The 23707-nt window shown below is 33.0% G+C and overlaps 1 protein-coding gene across 1 annotated transcript; it reads right to left on the bottom strand.

Annotated features, from left to right (window-relative positions):
- Positions 1-573: 573 nt before the first annotated feature.
- Positions 574-8008, bottom strand: LOC117332610 (fructosamine-3-kinase-like). Its single transcript, XM_033891587.1, has 8 exons — positions 7593-8008; positions 4053-4136; positions 3868-3968; positions 3226-3388; positions 2824-2895; positions 1882-2026; positions 1110-1284; positions 574-818 (listed from the first exon to the last, which is right to left on the bottom strand). Exons 1-8 carry the CDS (start codon positions 7758-7760, stop codon positions 743-745), a joined length of 984 nt encoding a protein of 327 aa, XP_033747478.1. The 5' UTR covers positions 7761-8008; the 3' UTR covers positions 574-742.
- Positions 8009-23707: the final 15699 nt, after the last annotated feature.

Below are 23707 nucleotides of genomic sequence, written 5' to 3'. Positions count from 1 at the left end.
ACAATAACAACATTTTCCTATTCACTATTGATGTCATTTGTGCCAAATCTAGCCGTTAAGGTAGAATGTAAAGATTGTTTCTAATGCCCATTGAACAATTTTTCAGATGCAACTAAATATGGGATCTTTTCTTTTTCTATACATTTCTTCTTTATTTCTCTCGTGACCTTGCCTCACTTTTGGCTTTTAGTTAACCATTCACACACGATGATAAGGGCCTTGAGTTCCGTCTCCTGGTCACCACATACCCCACCCCCACGCCACCCCGATGATAAATGCTTTGTGTTCCGTCTCCTGGCCGAAACATACCACCAAAGTCTCTTGAAATGGGTTTAATGTTAGCCTGTGTTTAACGATTGTCAGTATAATGTGGCTGGGTATGGCGTCCTTTTGGGTGGCTTTCGCAGTATACTCCAGTTAGGTATCATTATAAGGTCGGCATTAGTTCCGCGCTATCCAGCCTCCAAGTTACATGCAATCACTCGCATGGTATACACGTTGTTGCCAACCGTGATTCGTAAACATCAATTGCTGTTGGCAAAACGTTAAACAAAGTACTACCACAACAACATGTACGTGTTAATAATTTATTTTGTATTATTGATTAAATTTTATTTAGTTCATTAAATAATAGAATAATCAATAATCGCCTATTTCATACACGTATTAATTCGTGAGCTCTGTTTAGGTCGCCATTGTTTTGAAAATCCTTATCCAGACGAAAATATATGACGCTCAAATTTCAATGTGGATGTTTGGCTGTAATTTTCCTCATTAAATCAATAGCTCGTTGGTGTTGATTCGGACCGAAATTGTTCCTACAAAATAGATAATATCGATATTATATTTATGATACTCTATTCGCATTTAATTTCAATTTCATTGAATAGTTAAGATGCACTGGCTTGACTCATCCTAGTCCTACAATGTCAGGTAAATAAGCCCCATTTTAAACTAACCAAAATATAAAACAAATAATATCGAATGTAACAAGTGCTAAATTAATATTCAAATAAATAAACAAATACAAAAGTAAACAAACAAGTAAACAAATACACAAACGCTCAATTTCATCAGATAATGATAGTTTATCGATAGCTCATACATACCAATAATTTAAGATCTGATTTAACATATATAGATTAAGCCTGTCCTCAAATCCGGGTGCTTTTGGGATTTGCTTAAAATATGCTTCGTAGAACTCATTGTTGAAACCAGGATATGCAAATCCCACAGCAAGGTCACATTCGGAATGGCCATAGAACGACGCGGGATCAAATATTACTGAAATAAGATAGTCAGCTTGATTGTAAAAAAATCTCAAGTAAACCTTAAAATATATCTTTACTTACAAAAACATCGTATACCAGAAAGGTGTATATAAAAGAGTAATTCTCTATATAAAGTCTAATCTTTCTTGTATTTTTTCAAAGGTATCCTTACAAATCTAAAAATTATATATGTTTTTCTTATCTGTAGTCGTTTTGTCGATTTTGATTGATTCAGAATTACGATTTCTGTATCATCTCTTCTTTATTAAAATCACCACCAGCGCGCGTGTGTGTGCGTATTTACAGATGCCACAATTCGTAAGACTTAAGATTGGCATGCAGTGTCATGAAGAACCTAAAGGACTTTGTTTAAGCCGCACACGTAACCATCTATCAATCTAATAGGATTGTACAAAAGACAATATGATAAATTCCACAAATACTTCACTCCATGAAATTCAGTGATGCACCGGTATTTGCATGGGTTCTTGCAAATGTCTTCTATGTCCTCTGCGTATGGAACGTTAGTATCATAATATTACCATGTCATTATCATACATTAGTTTCCTAATCTTACCTGTAATTCCATCTGTTTCAACAGTTAACTTACCCGGTCCATCGGTCACGGTTTCTCCCGAGTTGTATCTATGGAGATCACCATGTAAGAGCGACGGTTTGATGTTGAGATTCCGAAAATGATCTGGCAGAAGTCTTAATGTCTCCGTCCATAGTTCTCGCACCTTACGGGCGATTTCCTGGGAAACGAGAGAGAAAACGAAGACTAAAATAGGGGGTTGTCAATCTCAACCCACGTTTTAAGCGAAACCGTTGCTTGCTTATTTCAGGCAGATTGCGACGTATTTTTGGAAAGTGTTGTCAATACAGTTGCCAAACATTACGTAACGTTCCAAGCTGAAGGTCAACACAACTAAACAAATCATGTCTTCAATATCGGTATACATATAATTATTTCATTTCACAAGATTTTGTTGTATATTCCAGGCCTACGACTTAGACATTTTAACAGCTCATTTCGAGTATTATATTCAAGAAACATTTCCACGTAAAAAAATTGTAACTTATTTTCGAAATAGGCTTATCATGAGGATCATAAGTTATGTTGACGCGAATAAGGATAAATTCCGTTAAATTACTATTAATATGATAGATAGAATAACATGTATCAGAAGCTCTTCCTATTGCTGTGTTTTATACATATCATAAAATTTGGGTGCGCGATAAAGTACGTTTGAAGTAATGCTAAACTACGAGTCATGTTCGTACCATTAAATGACCAGTAGACAGTATACTGCAAAGCTTTTAATTTCACGAGGCTAATATTTCGTGGTTGTCCCTGGTTTGCGGTCTTAAAAACATGTATTCATATTCGCCGGGCATTGTGTTTTCTTGCTGTATGTCATGTCTGCGAATAAAGCAAATACAATTCCCGACAAAAAGACCAGATGATCCGGAAGGGAAAGCGTAATAAATTGAAATTTCCCGTGGTGGTATAGATAATTTGTATATTTTATTGAGACATAAATCAGTATACCATATCAACAGCTGACAAAGCTTGTGTCTCGATCATCCTGATCCGGTATTCTATTAAATTGGAAAAGTAGATCTGAAACAGTTGATATTATCGTTTAGTTTATAATGAATAATGATTATATATATATATATAAAGAAACAAAAACCAAACCAAACAAAAACAATACAAAAAGCAAAAACAACCAATCGGTTCATCACTATAAGCTTAGCATGATCAACTGCAAAAACTACTAGACGGTCAATGGATTCATCGGAATTCCCGAAACTTTCGTAGAAATGCATTTTAGATGATAAAGACATTTCTTTGAGAAGTCATCCGTCCTTTAAATTCATCAATATCTTCATTTTGGAAAATGTTCAGTTAAAACATTATCTAAGCTATATCAAAAAATTAATCTCTTACCGTCCAATCGTCCGACCAGGAGACAGGCTGAGGTACAAATCCGACACAGGTTGTGACCCCGAATCCGAACTTATCAACGGCTCTCGGACTGTTTTCGTATTTACCTATTGTACATTCAGTCGCCATAGCTTGTCTTTGTAATCTGTCATTGTACAGGTGCAGTCTGAAAAGAAGTAGTTTGATTTATTTATGTATATTTAAATCTTTTTCTATAGGAGACAGATTTGTAAAAGGTGAAAATGTCCATCTCAAATGATAGATATTACTGATCATGATGTATAAGCAAATTATAATCATACTAAATTGCCCCAATCTTTTTTGTCATATTAAAGACAGTGACACATAATGCTAAAATAGCATAATAAGAGAACATTGAAATTTTGATAACAACATGTCTGACATTTTTTTCCGAATCGCATATGCGATTAAATAAACTCATCTTTCTTATCTAGTTCTAAAGAGACTTTTTAACGAAGAAGACAATTCTTACTCCTTTGATAGATTATTAAACAAGAAGGAAATAGTTTTTTTCTCTCTTGTGTAAGCTATCCTATATATCAATTGAAAATTCTTTATAAAATTGTGTTCTGTTTTGCTGCAGAGGTTCACCGTCCATACCATGTCTATATAAAGGGAGCTTACCTAGCTAATCTGTCTCCTAAAACTGCCTGTTGACTTGTAATCTCATTCATATCCAGGAACTCCATAGCAAGCAATGCACCGCCAGTCGGAATGTCTACTATCTGACCAAAACAAAACATTGGTAAATATGTCATACTGAATTCATCAACTTCTTTGTATTTAAAATATTTTCAGCCTGCATATACCTTTATTGGACTTGGCACTCGAACAGTGTTTGCTTTTGTCAGTTCCTTCAAACTGCCAACTTCTCCCTCAAACATGAGTCGCGCCTTTCAAGAAAAAAATACAATGGTTGTAATGTTTGGTGTCTCTCATATTCAATACTAAAATTCATTGAAAGTGATAGTTAAAAAGTGTAAATGATTTCACAGGAAAGAGAGATTTTACAAGACAACTTGAACATCGAATAAGCACAGTTATACCAACGAACATATACGTATATGTACGTTTCTGTTCTGTTCATCACTAACTGCACAAATGTCTACTACGCTAGCTACCATACAAATGTCTGTACTACACTAGCTACCACATCAATGTTTGTACTACACTAGCTACCACATAAATGTCTGTACTACACTAGCTACCACATAAATGTCTGTACTACACGAGCTTCCATACAGATGTCTGTACTACACTAGCTACCATACAAATGTCTGTACTACACTAGCTACCACATAAATGTCTGTACTACACTAGCTACCATACAAATGTCTGTACTACACTAGCTACCACATAAATGTCTGTACTACACTAGCTACCACATAAATGTCTGTACTACACTAGCTACCACATAAATGTCTGTACTACACTAGCTACCACATAAATGTCTGTACTACACTAGCTACCATACAAATGTCTGTACTACACTAGCTACCACACAAATGTCTGTACTACACTAGCTACCATACAAATGTCTGTACTACACTAGCTACCACATAAATGTCTGTACTACACTAGCTACCATACAAATGTCTGTACTACACTAGCTACCATACAAATGTCTGTACTACACGAGCTTCCATACAAATGTCTGTACTATACTAGCTACCACATAAACGTCTGTACTACACTAGCTACCATACAAATGTCTGTACTACACTAGCTACCATACAAATGTCTGTACTACACTAGCTACCATACAAATGTCTGTACTACACGAGCTTCCATACAAATGTCTGTACTATACTAGCTACCACATAAACGTCTGTACTACACTAGCTACCATACAAATGTCTGTACTACACTAGCTACCATACAAATGTCTGTACTACACGAGCTTCCATACAGATGTCTGTACTATACTAGCTACCGTACAAATGTCTGTACTACACTACCTACCATACAAATGTCTGTAATACACTAACTACCATACAAATGTCTGTACTACACTAGCTACCATACAAATGTCTGTACTACACTAGCTACCATACAAATGTCTGTACTACACTAGCTACCACATAAATGTCTGTACTACACTAGCTACCACATAAATGTCTGTACTACACTAGCTACCACATAAATGTCAGTCTACACTAGCTACCACATAAATGTCAGTCTACACTAGCTACCACATTAATGTCTGTACTACACTACCTACCACATCAATGTCTGTAATACACTAACTACCATACAAATGTCTGTACTACACTAGCTACCACATAAATGTCTGTACTACACTAGCTACCACATAAATGTCTGTACTACACTACCTACCATACAAATGTCTGTACTACACTACCAACCACACAGATGTCTGTACTACACTAGCTACCATACAAATGTCTGTACTACACTACCTACCACATAAATGTCTGTACTACACTAGCTACCATACAAATGTCTGTACTACACTAGCTACCATACAAATGTCTGTACTACACTAGCTACCACATAAATGTCTGTACTACACTAGCTACCATACAAATGTCTGTACTACACTAGCTACCACATAAATGTCTGTACTACACTAGCTACCACATAAATGTCTGTACTACACTAGCTACCACATAAATGTCTGTACTACACTAGCTACCACATAAATGTCTGTACTACACTAGCTACCATACAAATGTCTGTACTACACTAGCTACCACACAAATGTCTGTACTACACTAGCTACCATACAAATGTCTGTACTACACTAGCTACCACATAAATGTCTGTACTACACTAGCTACCATACAAATGTCTGTACTACACTAGCTACCATACAAATGTCTGTACTACACGAGCTTCCATACAAATGTCTGTACTACACTAGCTACCACATAAACGTCTGTACTACACTAGCTACCATACAAATGTCTGTACTACACTAGCTACCATACAAATGTCTGTACTACACTAGCTACCATACAAATGTCTGTACTACACGAGCTTCCATACAAATGTCTGTACTATACTAGCTACCACATAAACGTCTGTACTACACTAGCTACCATACAAATGTCTGTACTACACTAGCTACCATACAAATGTCTGTACTACACGAGCTTCCATACAGATGTCTGTACTATACTAGCTACCATACAAATGTCTGTAATACACTAACTACCATACAAATGTCTGTACTACACTAGCTACCATACAAATGTCTGTACTACACTAGCTACCATACAAATGTCTGTACTACACTTGCTACCACATAAATGTCTGTACTACACTAGCTACCACATAAATGTCTGTACTACACTAGCTACCACATAAATGTCAGTCTACACTAGCTACCACATAAATGTCAGTCTACACTAGCTACCACATTAATGTCTGTACTACACTTGCTACCACATAAATGTCTGTACTACACTAGCTACCACATAAATGTCTGTACTACACTAGCTACCACATAAATGTCAGTCTACACTAGCTACCACATAAATGTCAGTCTACACTAGCTACCACATTAATGTCTGTACAATGTACTACACTACCTACCACATCAATGTCTGTAATACACTAACTACCATACAAATGTCTGTACTACACTAGCTACCACATAAACGTCTGTACTACACTAGCTACCACATAAATGTCTGTACTACACTAGCTACCACATAAATGTCTGTACTACACTTGCTACCATACAAATGTCTGTACTACACTACCAACCACACAGATGTCTGTACTACACTAGCTACCATACAAATGTCTGTACTACACTACCTACCACATAAATGTCTGTACTACACTACCTACCATACAAATGTCTGTACTACACTAACTACCATACAAATGTCTGTATTACACTAGCTACCACATAAATGTCTGTACTACACAAACTACAATGTACCACACAAATGTCTGAACTACACTAGCTACCACATAAATGTTTGCAGCGTCATTAACGAAAAGATTTGATACTACTTGTAGTTTTCTATCATACACACAGTTTTCCCTATGTAAAATTCTGCAACAATAAATATGGATGGATTACATACAGTAATATCAGTAGAGCGTTGTTGAAATGCGCGTTCTTGTTTATATTTAAATGTAATTATCCTTAAATTCGATAATGTTTTAGTATTATCTGAAGGTAATATCCCTTTATCAAAACATATCTAATCCGGATCAATATTAAAATGCTTCAATTGGAGACAGCTAAAAGAAGCAAAAAATACACAAGTAGGAAGTACATGTTATATTACGAAGTCACATTTAATTAAATAAAAGGAGTATATGACAAATTTATGTAAAAATGTTTGATTAAAGAGCGCATGTTTACTTACCCCTTGCTTCCTATTTACTTTAACAAAAATTTTGTTTTGGTCAATTGTTTCAAATACCATCCCTTTACTAATAAGTCCGTTGCGATTTTCAATAAACGTCATATTTTCTAAGTCGAGTCTATCCTTCATCAGATCAACTAGGTCTGTATCCTCCATGTTACCTCCCATGGACTATGTACATTTCGTTGAAAAGCTAACTTCGTGGTTTCGGTTTCGATCCAATAGTTTATTATAAACGAGTGTACACAAGCGTGTATTTACGTGTACGACATGGTTTAAAGATTCCGAATTTATTTTGACGTCTATCTGCAGATCTATTTCGTTTCACGCACCATTAAACAATTGGCCACTGAATAGAGAATAGTCCCCAAAAAGGAAGTTGTATATGGATGGTTTGACTATATTTACTATATTCTTTTTAATATATTTTTTCTCTATTGCCCTGCATTGGCAGAAGACTTTTATACATACCTGTTCATAGCATATGCCATTACTTACTGGGTGTAAAAACATATGTGTGACGTGTTCAAAGTCAGGTAATGCTATCGATAATTCCGCGAGAACGAATCAATAATGTGCACACAGTAGGAATGCAAGAATGCAGAGTATGACGTAATTGAGAACTGTGGTATTGTTTACTATAACAATGTCATTGTCTATAACGTCTATAACGTGGAAGAGACATATACAGTACACGATACATGTGTTTAGAATTAAATGTTTAGAACATATTAGGTATCGATCGCATTTTATTCCGCTACGGGTGGACTTCTATATATATACCGGCCAGATCTTAAATCAATTGTACCGTTTCCTCTGGTGTTAACTTAATATATTGATCAATCAGATATTTGTGACTGCATATAAGTGATGAATAGAAATTTAACAAGTGATGTTTTATAACAGGTGTAACAAGTGATGTATAACAATGTAACAAATGATGTATAACACTGTAACAAGTGATGTATAACAATGTAACAAGTGATGTATAACAATGTAACAAATGATGTATAACAATGTAACAAGTGATGTATAACAATGTAACAAATGATGTATAACAATGTAACAAATGATGTATAACACTGTAACAAGTGATGTATAACAATGTAACAAGTGATGTATAACAGTGTAACAAGTGATGTATAACAATGTAACAAATGATGTATAACAATGTAACAAGTGATGTATAACACATAGAACAATGTAACAAGTGATGTATAACAATGTAACAAGTGTTATAGAATAATGTAACAAGTGATGTATAACACTGTAACAAGTGATGTATAACCGTCTAACAAGTGATGTATAACAATGTAACAAGTGATGTATAACAATGTAACAAGTGATGTATAACACTAACAAGTGATGTATAACAGTGTAACAAGTGATGTATAACAATGTAACAAGTGATGTATAACAATGTAACAAGTGATGTATAACACTGTAACAAGTGATGTATAACAATGTAACAAGTGATGTATAACAATGTAACAAATGATGCATAACAATGTAACAAGTGATGTATAACAATGTAACAAGTGATGTATAACAATGTAACAAATGATGTTTAACAATGTAACAAGTGATGTATAACACTAACAAGTGATGTATAACACTAACAAGTGTTATAGAACAATGTAACAAGTGATGTATAACAATGTAACAAGTGATGTATAACCGTCTTACAAGTGATGTATAACAATCTAACAAGTGATGTATAACAATGTAACAAGTGATGTATAACACTAACAAGTGATGTATAACAGTGTAACAAGTGATGTATAACAATGTAACAAGTGATGTATAACAATGTAACAAGTGATGTATAACACTGTAACAAGTGATGTATAACAGTGTAACAAGTGATGTATAACACTAACAAGTGATGTAAACTATATAACAAGTCATGTATAACTATATAACAAGCCATGTATAACAATGTAACAAGTGTATAACAATGTAACAAGCGATGTATAACAATGTAACAAGTGATGTATAACACTGTAACAAGTGATGTATAACAATGTAACAAGTGATGTATAACAATGTAACAAGTGATGTATAACAATGTAACAAGTGATGTACATGTATAACAATGTAACAAGTGATGTATAACAATGTAACAAGTGATGTATAACAATGTAACAAGTGATGTATAACACTGTAACAAGTGATGTATAACAATGTAACAAGTGATGTATAACAATGTAACAAGTGATGTATAACACTGTAACAAGTGATGTATAACAATGTAACAAGTGATGTATAACAATGTAACAAGTGATGTATAACACTGTAACAAGTGATGTATAACACTGTAACAAGTGATGTATAACAGTGTAACAAGTGATGTATAACAATGTAACAAGTGATGTATAACACTGTAACAAGTGATGTATAACACTAACAAGTGATGTATAACAATGTAACAAGTGATGTATAACACTGTAACAAGTGATGTATAACACTGTAACAAGTGATGTATAACACTGTAACAAGTGATGTATAACACTGTAACAAGTGATGTATAACACTGTAACAAGTGATGTATAACAATGTAACAAGTGATGTATAACAATGTAACAAGTGATGTATAACACTGTAACAAGTGATGTATAACAATGTAACAAGTGATGTATAACAATGTAACAAGTGATGTATAACAATGTAACAAGTGATGTATAACAATGTAACAAGTGATGTATAACACTGTAACAAGTGATGTATAACAATGTAACAAGTGATGTATAACAATGTAACAAGTGATGTACATGTATAACAATGTAACAAGTGATGTACATGTATAACAATGTAACAAGTGATGTACATGTATAACAATGTAACAAGTGATGTATAACACTGTAACAAGTGATGTATAACAGTGTAACAAGTGATGTATAACAATGTAACAAGTGATGTATAACAATGTAACAAGTGATGTATAACACTGTAACAAGTGATGTATAACAATGTAACAAGTGATGTATAACAATGTAACAAATGATGCATAACAATGTAACAAGTGATGTATAACAATGTAACAAGTGATGTATAACAATGTAACAAATGATGTTTAACAATGTAACAAGTGATGTATAACACTAACAAGTGATGTATAACACTAACAAGTGTTATAGAACAATGTAACAAGTGATGTATAACAATGTAACAAGTGATGTATAACCGTCTTACAAGTGATGTATAACAATCTAACAAGTGATGTATAACAATGTAACAAGTGATGTATAACACTAACAAGTGATGTATAACAGTGTAACAAGTGATGTATAACAATGTAACAAGTGATGTATAACAATGTAACAAGTGATGTATAACACTGTAACAAGTGATGTATAACAGTGTAACAAGTGATGTATAACACTAACAAGTGATGTAAACTATATAACAAGTCATGTATAACTATATAACAAGCCATGTATAACAATGTAACAAGTGTATAACAATGTAACAAGCGATGTATAACAATGTAACAAGTGATGTATAACACTGTAACAAGTGATGTATAACAATGTAACAAGTGATGTATAACAATGTAACAAGTGATGTATAACAATGTAACAAGTGATGTACATGTATAACAATGTAACAAGTGATGTATAACAATGTAACAAGTGATGTATAACAATGTAACAAGTGATGTATAACACTGTAACAAGTGATGTATAACAATGTAACAAGTGATGTATAACAATGTAACAAGTGATGTATAACACTGTAACAAGTGATGTATAACAATGTAACAAGTGATGTATAACAATGTAACAAGTGATGTATAACACTGTAACAAGTGATGTATAACACTGTAACAAGTGATGTATAACAGTGTAACAAGTGATGTATAACAATGTAACAAGTGATGTATAACACTGTAACAAGTGATGTATAACACTAACAAGTGATGTATAACAATGTAACAAGTGATGTATAACACTGTAACAAGTGATGTATAACACTGTAACAAGTGATGTATAACACTGTAACAAGTGATGTATAACACTGTAACAAGTGATGTATAACACTGTAACAAGTGATGTATAACAATGTAACAAGTGATGTATAACAATGTAACAAGTGATGTATAACACTGTAACAAGTGATGTATAACAATGTAACAAGTGATGTATAACAATGTAACAAGTGATGTATAACAATGTAACAAGTGATGTATAACAATGTAACAAGTGATGTATAACACTGTAACAAGTGATGTATAACAATGTAACAAGTGATGTATAACAATGTAACAAGTGATGTACATGTATAACAATGTAACAAGTGATGTACATGTATAACAATGTAACAAGTGATGTACATGTATAACAATGTAACAAGTGATGTATAACACTGTAACAAGTGATGTATAACAATGTAACAAGTGATGTATAACAATGTAACAAGTGATGTATAACAATGTAACAAGTGATGTATAACAATATAACAAGTGATGTATAACAATGTAACAAATGATGTTTAACAATGTAACAAGTGATGTATAACACTAACAAGTGATGTATAACACTAACAAGTGTTATAGAACAATGTAACAAGTGATGTATAACAATGTAACAAGTGATGTATAACCGTCTAACAAGTGATGTATAACAATGTAACAAGTGATGTATAACAATGTAACAAGTGATGTATAACACTAACAAGTGATGTATAACAATGTAACAAGTGATGTATAACAATGTAACAAGTGATGTATAACAATGTAACAAGTGATGTATAACACTGTAACAAGTGATGTATAACAGTGTAACAAGTGATGTATAACACTAACAAGTGATGTAAACTATATAACAAGTCATGTATAACTATATAACAAGCCATGTATAACAATGTAACAAGTGTATAACAATGTAACAAGCGATGTATAACAATGTAACAAGTGATGTATAACACTGTAACAAGTGATGTATAACAATGTAACAAGTGATGTATAACAATGTAACAAGTGTTGTATAACAATGTAACAAGTGATGTATAACAATGTAACAAGTGATGTATAACAATGTAACAAGTGATGTATAACAATGTAACAAGTGATGTATAACACTGTAACAAGTGATGTATAACAATGTAACAAGTGATGTATAACAATGTAACAAGTGATGTATAACACTGTAACAAGTGATGTATAACAATGTAACAAGTGATGTATAACAATGTAACAAGTGATGTATAACACTGTAACAAGTGATGTATAACAATGTAACAAGTGATGTATAACAGTGTAACAAGTGATGTATAACAGTGTAACAAGTGATGTATAACAATGTAACAAGTGATGTATAACAATGTAACAAGTGATGTATAACAATGTAACAAGTGATGTATAACAATGTAACAAGTGATGTATAACAATGTAACAAGTGATGTATAACAATGTAACAAGTGATGTATAACAATGTAACAAGTGATGTATAACAATGTAACAAGTGATGTATAACAATGTAACAAGTGATGTATAACAATGTAACAAGTGATGTATAACAATGTAACAAGTGATGTATAACAATGTAACAAGTGATGTATAACAATGTAACAAGTGATGTATAACAATGTAACAAGTGATGTATAACAATGTAACAAGTGATGTATAACAATGTAACAAGTGATGTATAACAATGTAACAAGTGATGTATAACAATGTAACAAGTGATGTATAACACTGTAACAAGTGATGTATAACAATGTAACAAGTGATGTATAACAATGTAACAAGTGATGTATAACAATGTAACAAGTGATGTATAACAATGTAACAAGTGATGTATAACAATGTAACAAGTGATGTATAACAATGTAACAAGTGATGTATAACAATGTAACAAGTGATGTATAACAATGTAACAAGTGATGTATAACAATGTAACAAGTGATGTATAACAATGTAACAAGTGATGTATAACAATGTAACAAGTGATGTATAACACTGTAACAAGTGATGTATAACAATGTAACAAGTGATGTATAACAATGTAACAAGTGATGTATAACAATGTAACAAGTGATGTATAACAATGTAACAAGTGATGTATAACACTGTAACAAGTGATGTATAACAATGTAACAAGTGATGTATAACAATGTAACAAGTGATGTACATGTATAACAATGTAACAAGTGATGTACATGTATAACAATGTAACAAGTGATGTACATGTATAACAATGTAACAAGTGATGTATAACACTGTAACAAGTGATGTATAACAATGTAACAAGTGATGTATAACAATGTAACAAGTGATGTATAACAATATAACAAGTGATGTATAACACTAACAAGTGATGTATAACAATGTAACAAGTGATGTATAACACTGTAACAAGTGTTATATAACAATGTAACAAGTGATGTATAACAATGTAACAAGTGATGTATAACAATGTAACAAGTGATGTATAACACTAACAAGTGTTATATAACAATGTAACAAGTGATGTATAACAATGTAACAAGTGATGTATAACAATGTAACAAGTGATGTATAACAATATAACAAGTGATGTATAACACTAACAAGTGATGTATAACAATGTAACAAGTGATGTATAACAATGTAACAAGTGATGTATAACACTGTAACAAGTGATGTATAACAATGTAACAAGTGATGTATAACAATGTAACAAGTGATGTATAACACTGTAACAAGTGATGTATAACAATGTAACAAGTGATGTATAACAATGTAACAAGTGATGTATAACAATGTAACAAGTGATGTATAACAATGTAACAAGTGATGTATAACACTGTAACAAGTGATGTATAACAATGTAACAAGTGATGTATAACAATGTAACAAGTGATGTACATGTATAACAATGTAACAAGTGATGTACATGTATAACAATGTAACAAGTGATGTACATGTATAACAATGTAACAAGTGATGTATAACACTGTAACAAGTGATGTATAACAGTGTAACAAGTGATGTATAACAATGTAACAAGTGATGTATAACAATGTAACAAGTGATGTATAACACTGTAACAAGTGATGTATAACAATGTAACAAGTGATGTATAACAATGTAACAAATGATGCATAACAATGTAACAAGTGATGTATAACAATGTAACAAGTGATGTATAACAATGTAACAAATGATGTTTAACAATGTAACAAGTGATGTATAACACTAACAAGTGATGTATAACACTAACAAGTGTTATAGAACAATGTAACAAGTGATGTATAACAATGTAACAAGTGATGTATAACCGTCTTACAAGTGATGTATAACAATCTAACAAGTGATGTATAACAATGTAACAAGTGATGTATAACACTAACAAGTGATGTATAACAGTGTAACAAGTGATGTATAACAATGTAACAAGTGATGTATAACAATGTAACAAGTGATGTATAACACTGTAACAAGTGATGTATAACAGTGTAACAAGTGATGTATAACACTAACAAGTGATGTAAACTATATAACAAGTCATGTATAACTATATAACAAGCCATGTATAACAATGTAACAAGTGTATAACAATGTAACAAGCGATGTATAACAATGTAACAAGTGATGTATAACACTGTAACAAGTGATGTATAACAATGTAACAAGTGATGTATAACAATGTAACAAGTGATGTATAACAATGTAACAAGTGATGTACATGTATAACAATGTAACAAGTGATGTATAACAATGTAACAAGTGATGTATAACAATGTAACAAGTGATGTATAACACTGTAACAAGTGATGTATAACAATGTAACAAGTGATGTATAACAATGTAACAAGTGATGTATAACACTGTAACAAGTGATGTATAACAATGTAACAAGTGATGTATAACAATGTAACAAGTGATGTATAACACTGTAACAAGTGATGTATAACACTGTAACAAGTGATGTATAACAGTGTAACAAGTGATGTATAACAATGTAACAAGTGATGTATAACACTGTAACAAGTGATGTATAACACTAACAAGTGATGTATAACAATGTAACAAGTGATGTATAACACTGTAACAAGTGATGTATAACACTGTAACAAGTGATGTATAACACTGTAACAAGTGATGTATAACACTGTAACAAGTGATGTATAACACTGTAACAAGTGATGTATAACAATGTAACAAGTGATGTATAACAATGTAACAAGTGATGTATAACACTGTAACAAGTGATGTATAACAATGTAACAAGTGATGTATAACAATGTAACAAGTGATGTATAACAATGTAACAAGTGATGTATAACACTGTAACAAGTGATGTATAACAATGTAACAAGTGATGTATAACAATGTAACAAGTGATGTACATGTATAACAATGTAACAAGTGATGTACATGTATAACAATGTAACAAGTGATGTACATGTATAACAATGTAACAAGTGATGTATAACACTGTAACAAGTGATGTATAACAATGTAACAAGTGATGTATAACAATGTAACAAGTGATGTATAACAATGTAACAAGTGATGTATAACAATATAACAAGTGATGTATAACAATGTAACAAATGATGTTTAACAATGTAACAAGTGATGTATAACACTAACAAGTGATGTATAACACTAACAAGTGTTATAGAACAATGTAACAAGTGATGTATAACAATGTAACAAGTGATGTATAACCGTCTAACAAGTGATGTATAACAATGTAACAAGTGATGTATAACAATGTAACAAGTGATGTATAACACTAACAAGTGATGTATAACAGTGTAACAAGTGATGTATAACAATGTAACAAGTGATGTATAACAATGTAACAAGTGATGTATAACACTGTAACAAGTGATGTATAACAGTGTAACAAGTGATGTATAACACTAACAAGTGATGTAAACTATATAACAAGTCATGTATAACTATATAACAAGCCATGTATAACAATGTAACAAGTGTATAACAATGTAACAAGCGATGTATAACAATGTAACAAGTGATGTATAACACTGTAACAAGTGATGTATAACAATGTAACACGTGATGTATAACAATGTAACAAGTGATGTATAACAATGTAACAAGTGATGTACATGTATAACAATGTCACAAGTGATGTATAACAATGTAACAAGTGATGTATAACAATGTAACAAGTGATGTATAACACTGTAACAAGTGATGTATAACAATGTAACAAGTGATGTATAACAATGTAACAAGTGATGTATAACACTGTAACAAGTGATGTATAACAATGTAACAAGTGATGTATAACAATGTAACAAGTGATGTATAACACTGTAACAAGTGATGTATAACACTGTAACAAGTGATGTATAACAGTGTAACAAGTGATGTATAACAATGTAACAAGTGATGTATAACACTGTAACAAGTGATGTATAACACTAACAAGTGATGTATAACAATGTAACAAGTGATGTATAACACTGTAACAAGTGATGTATAACACTGTAACAAGTGATGTATAACACTGTAACAAGTGATGTATAACACTGTAACAAGTGATGTATAACACTGTAACAAGTGATGTATAACAATGTAACAAGTGATGTATAACAATGTAACAAGTGATGTATAACACTGTAACAAGTGATGTATAACAATGTAACAAGTGATGTATAACAATGTAACAAGTGATGTATAACAATGTAACAAGTGATGTATAACACTGTAACAAGTGATGTATAACACTGTAACAAGTGATGTATAACACTGTAACAAGTGATGTATAACAATGTAACAAGTGATGTATAACAATGTAACAAGTGATGTATAACAATGTAACAAGTGATGTATAACACTGTAACAAGTGATGTATAACAATGTAACAAGTGATGTATAACAATGTAACAAGTGATGTATAACACTGTAACAAGTGATGTATAACAATGTAACAAGTGATGTATAACAATGTAACAAGTGATGTATAACAATGTAACAAGTGATGTATAACACTGTAACAAGTGATGTATAACAATGTAACAAGTGATGTATAACAATGTAACAAGTGATGTACATGTATAACAATGTAACAAGTGATGTACATGTATAACAATGTAACAAGTGATGTACATGTATAACAATGTAACAAGTGATGTATAACACTGTAACAAGTGATGTATAACAATGTAACAAGTGATGTATAACAATGTAACAAGTGATGTATAACAATATAACAAGTGATGTATAACACTAACAAGTGATGTATAACAATGTAACAAGTGATGTATAACACTGTAACAAGTGTTATATAACAATGTAACAAGTGATGTATAACACTGTAACAAGTGATGTATAACAATGTAACAAGTGATGTATAACACTGTAACAAGTGTTATATAACAATGTAACAAGTGATGTATAACAATGTAACAAGTGATGTATAACAATGTAACAAGTGATGTATAACAATATAACAAGTGATGTATAACACTAACAAGTGATGTATAACAATGTAACAAGTGATGTATAACAATGTAACAAGTGATGTATAACACTGTAACAAGTGATGTATAACAATGTAACAAGTGATGTATAACAATGTAACAAGTGATGTATAACACTGTAACAAGTGATGTATAACAATGTAACAAGTGATGTATAACAATGTAACAAGTGATGTATAACAATGTAACAAGTGATGTATAACAATGTAACAAGTGATGTATAACATGTAACAAGTGATGTATAACAATGTAACAAGTGATGTATAACAATGTAACAAGTGATGTACATGTATAACAATGTAACAAGTGATGTACATGTATAACAATGTAACAAGTGATGTACATGTATAACAATGTAACAAGTGATGTATAACACTGTAACAAGTGATGTATAACAATGTAACAAGTGATGTATAACAATGTAACAAGTGATGTATAACAATGTAACAAGTGATGTATAACAATATAACAAGTGATGTATAACACTAACAAGTGATGTATAACAATGTAACAAGTGATGTATAACACTGTAACAAGTGTTATATAACAATGTAACAAGTGATGTATAACACTGTAACAAGTGATGTATAACAATGTAACAAGTGATGTATAACACTGTAACAAGTGTTATATAACAATGTAACAAGTGATGTATAACAATGTAACAAGTGATGTATAACAATGTAACAAGTGATGTATAACAATATAACAAGTGATGTATAACACTAACAAGTGATGTATAACAATGTAACAAGTGATGTATAACACTGTAACAAGTGATGTATGAAAGTGTAACAAGTGATGTATAACACTGTAACAAGTGATGTATAACAGTGTAACAAATGATGTATAACAATGTAACAAGTGATTTATAACTATATAACAAATGATGTATAACAATGTAACAAGTGATGTATAACACTGTAACAAGTGATGTATAACAGTGTAACAAGTGATGTATAACAATGTAACAAGTGATGTATAACAATGTAACAAGTGATGTATAACACTGTAACAAGTGATGTATAACAATGTAACAAGTGATGTATAACTATATAACAAATGATGTATAATAATGTAACAAGTGATGTAAAACAATATAACAAGTGATGTATAACAAGAGGCCCAGAGGGCCTGTATCGCTCACCTGGATTTCATGATATATGAAACAAGAATGATGATTAAGTATATTTGTCACTAGTATTGCTATGTCAATATATCATAGGCATTTTATATGGGTAATGAGGTTTTTATGCCAAAAAATGACATTTAGCTATGCATCAAATATACAAGGATGTGCTCTGTTTGTATAAAGGTTAAAATATAACAGACACCGAGATTGAAATTGAAACAATGTCATTTATTTAAGATATAAATGACGACATAAACAATGTCATTTATTTAAGATATAAATGACAACATAAAGTTCCTCTTTACTTTTTTGTACTAACTTGTACAAAGATATCTGTTACATCAGATGAAAACCAATATTTAGAACCCCTTTATACAAAGATGGGGAACAAATTGCGCCAACTAGACAAATTACATTATTTTAAAGCATATACATTACTAATACAACTTGCATCTATTATAAATAGAAAAGACGAAGTAAGGAGGAAGGGGTGGGTGGTGGCTTTTGATGAAAAATATGGGAAAAACAGCTACCAATTACACACGCATGCACTGCAGATTTTCACTGTAAACAAACTGCCTGCGCATGCGTGTCTCAACAAAATTATTGGTAATCGGAAAATACGAGTTACCTCCCTTCTCCTGAAAATACACTTAATTCACATTGATCATCGCTAAAAACATTTATGTTAAGTAACATAAATTAGCCTTTAGCTATGCATCAAATATACAAGGATGTGCTCTGTTTGTATAAAGGTTAAAATATAACAGACACCGAGATTGAAATTGAAACAATGTCATTTATTTAAGATATAAATGACGACATAAACAATGTCATTTATTTAAGATATAAATGACAACATAAAGTTCCTCTTTACTTTTTTGTACTAACTTGTACAAAGATATCTGTTACATCAGATGAAAACCAATATTTAGAACCCCTTTATACAAAGATGGGGAACAAATTGCGCCACCATATAAACAGACAGACAGTTGGGTATCAACTCAATGTCTGGTTATATCCCCCATCCACCGGATGCTACCACACAAATGTGAGTGATATCCATTGCTTAGTTTCAGAAAAGATGTTGGTTAAACCCATTGACCCCTTTTGACCCCGCCCTCTGCACCCAGGGGGTGAGTTTCTTCCTTTATAAAATTTTGAATCCTAACCCAAAAGAATGCTACCTGTCAAATATGAGCTGTTTCAGAGAAGAAGTTGTTCATATCAATTAAGCCAAATTGACCCCTTTTGCCCCCACCCCATGACCATGCTACCATACAAATGTGAGTGATATCCATTGATTAGTTTCAGAGACGTTGTATATATCAATTTAACCAAATTGACCCCTTTTGGCCACGCCCCTCAGCCCCAAGGGCGTTGGCCCCATCATTTGTTCAATTTTGAATCCTTAACCCAATGGAATGCTACCAGTCAAATATTAGAGATATCCATTGCTTAGTTTCAGAGAAAAAGTTGTTTATGTCAAATCTGCCAAAATGACCCCTTTTGGCCCCGCCTCTCAGCCCCAAGGGAGGTCGGCCCCACTATTTGTACAATTTTGAATCCCGACCCCAAAGGTATGCTCACAGTCAAATATGAGCAATATCTATTGCTTGGTTTCAGAAGAGAAGTTGTTAATATCAATTTAGCCAAATTGACCCCTCTTGGCCCCGCCCCTCAGGCCCCCGTGGGGTCAGCCTCACCATTTGTACAATTTTGAATCCCCACCAAATAGTAATGCTACCAGGCAAATGTGAGCAATATCCATTGCTCGGTTTCAGAGAAGAAGTCGTTTATATCAATATAGCCCAATTGACCACATTTGGCCCCGCCCATCAGGCCCCTGGGGGGTCAGTCTAATCATTTGTACAATTTTGAATCCCCACCCAATAGTGATGGTACCAGGCAAATATGAGCAATATCCATTGCTCAGTTTCAGAGAAGAAGTCGTTTATATCAATATAGCCCAATTGAACACATTTGGCCCCGCCCCTCAGGCCCCCAGGGGGTCAGCCCCATCATTTGTACACTTTTGAATCTCCACCTCATAGTGATGCTACCAGACAAATATGAGCAAGATCCATTGCTTGGTTTCAGAGAAGAAGTCGTGAATATCAATATAGGTATATTGATCCATTTTGGCCCCGCCCCTCAGGCCCCCAGGGGGTCAGCCCCACCATTTGTACAATTTTGAATCCTCACCTCATAGGGATGCTACCAGGCAAATAGGAGCGATATCCTTTGCATGGTTTCAGAGAAGAAGTCGTTTATATTAATAGAGCCAAATTGACCCCTTTTGGCCCCGCCCCTCAGACCCCTGGGGGGTCAGCCCGACCATTTGTACAATAGGGATGCTTCTGACAAAATTTGGTCAAATTCTGATCAGTGGTTATGAAGAAGAAGTCAATTGTTGACGGACGGACGGACGGACGACGGACGGACGACGACGGACGCAACGGTATGGCATAAGCTCACCTTGGTCCTTCGGACCAGGTGAGCTAATAATGTAACAAGTGATGTATAACTATATAACAAGTGATGTAGAACAATGTAACACGTGATGTATAACAGTGTAACAAGTGATGTAAAATAATGTAACACGTGATGTCTAATATAAAGTTCGAGAGTACGTGTTTCAGTAAGAACGTGGTCTTACTTTTTTCAATGGTCTCTATGCTAAACTTTATATTTTGTTCGTATTTTACCCTCGTTAAAATTTCGTTATTATGTCGGTACTAGGTTTTGTTTTTTTCTAAGAATTTCTTTTCAAACAAATATCTTGCTTGAGAATGTTTAGTTTGGTGCAGAAATGACTAACGCAAGATTATTGTAGATGCGTGCGATAGATGGTCCGTTGACCTCTTGTTTTCCGACAGTGCGCGATAACTATTATTATTATGGTACGTTTATACATCATGGCCATTGTTTGCAGTTTGCTTTCTTATACAAACAACAAGGGTCTTATCGATGTTCAAAGAAGATGGGGATAATTAACCACGTAAGGATACACACTACCAACAAGATATATATTTTAACAGATTATAAACAGAAAATAATGACATAAAGGACAAAGAAATTCTAACTCAATGAGGACAAATTAAAACGAATTGGCAAATTACGAACAAAATATCGATTCCGTGGACACATTTGAAAAAGTAAAATGACGACAAGACCAGATGTTCCTGAAAAATAAGCGTCTTCTGCGTTAGCGACGACACCCGCCATATAAATCTAGGTATTCCAAATTATTCCCAAAAATAAGAGAGCACCGATACAGGTCTCAAATGGATACAAGAAAAATGCTGGCGCACAGAGGAAGTAACAGTGATTCCGCAGCGTGTTTGATACGAAGACAAGATAAAACCCGCATGCAAACGAAACCATAATTCCTAATTAAAATTCTTAAAGGCAAATATAACACAATATAGATTGGCATGGAGACCCTTGACAGATAATAATAATAAGACCAGGTGCCTCGGGATATCAAGCGTCTTCTGATTCATCGAAGACATCCGAAGGCATCCGTAGACATACGTAGACAGCCATATGAATTTTATTATCAACCAGGTAATACCACATCCTCCATATGATTTCCGTGAAAAAGCATGCATAGCAACGGCAAAAGAATACTCTATATTTCATAAGGAAATACATATGTGTAATACATTTACACTACTCGATAAGGTCATAATGTCGCCATAACACTTTCCCAATCCTATTCATGAATATCTAAGTCGCAAAATATTACTCTGCAAAAGGATAAAAGTCCAATATTAATATGCGCAATTTCAATGATTGCATCGACCTCTACTTTTCCCCAGTCACGTACGACACCACAAAGAATCATGATGTACAATATTCGCCCATTATATCCAAGAAAATATAGCTGAATGTGCTGGAAACTCCGCATCACTATTACTACGGGGCAAACACTCTTTTTCGCTCTCTGCACTTCTGAAATATGCCGTGGCAAAATCGAAAGTATACGACAAAGTATTTGATTTGTATTTAAAAAAAACAACGCTAAGCCGGTGAAGTTCTTAACTTTAGATATTACAGAGCACTGTGACAGTCAATATAACATTATGGCGACCTCGAGATTCGTTTGACGTACATCAAAGAATCAAGCTTGTTTTGTTTGTTTTATCCACACGATGCCGATGTCCGAGTCTTCGAATTCGGCACGATATATTCCAAGACACCAGGAATATTTACCATGGAAGCTCCAACAAGGTGACAGACATCATTTCATCGCATTCGTCTTCTTCAACAATATTAGAGGTTTATAAAAATCGATCTGATGCTTTTAGGCGCCGTTGTTGTCGGCAAAGTAACGTCTGATAATGATCCGTCCGGTAAGCAATATCTTATGTCATACAGTGTTGTCCAGTAATGAAACCCGACTAAGTATTTGGCGCTAAATAGGACACCTAAACGCCATAAACTAAGGAGGATGAATGCAATGTAGTGTTAGCAGAGAAATAATATTTTACATTAAGTATTTTTTCCCGATGTGACCTTCTTAGTAAAGATCAAG

This window comes from Pecten maximus, chromosome 8 (assembly GCF_902652985.1).
Source record: "Pecten maximus chromosome 8, xPecMax1.1, whole genome shotgun sequence".
Taxonomy (NCBI): Eukaryota; Metazoa; Mollusca; class Bivalvia; order Pectinida; family Pectinidae; genus Pecten; species Pecten maximus.
This window is presented reverse-complemented; position numbering and strand designations above follow the sequence as displayed.

Coding starts and splice junctions, on each gene's coding strand:
- LOC117332610 (XM_033891587.1), bottom strand. CDS start 7,760: ATGGGAGGTAACATGGAGGATACAGACCTAGTTGATCTGATGAAGGAT. Junction 4,137..7,592: donor AAGTAAATAGGAAGCAAGGG/GTAAGTAAACAT, acceptor TTTTCTTGAAAG/GCGCGACTCATGTTTGAGGG. Junction 2,896..3,225: donor CCTGGTCGGACGATTGGACG/GTAAGAGATTAA, acceptor CAACTGTTTCAG/ATCTACTTTTCCAATTTAAT.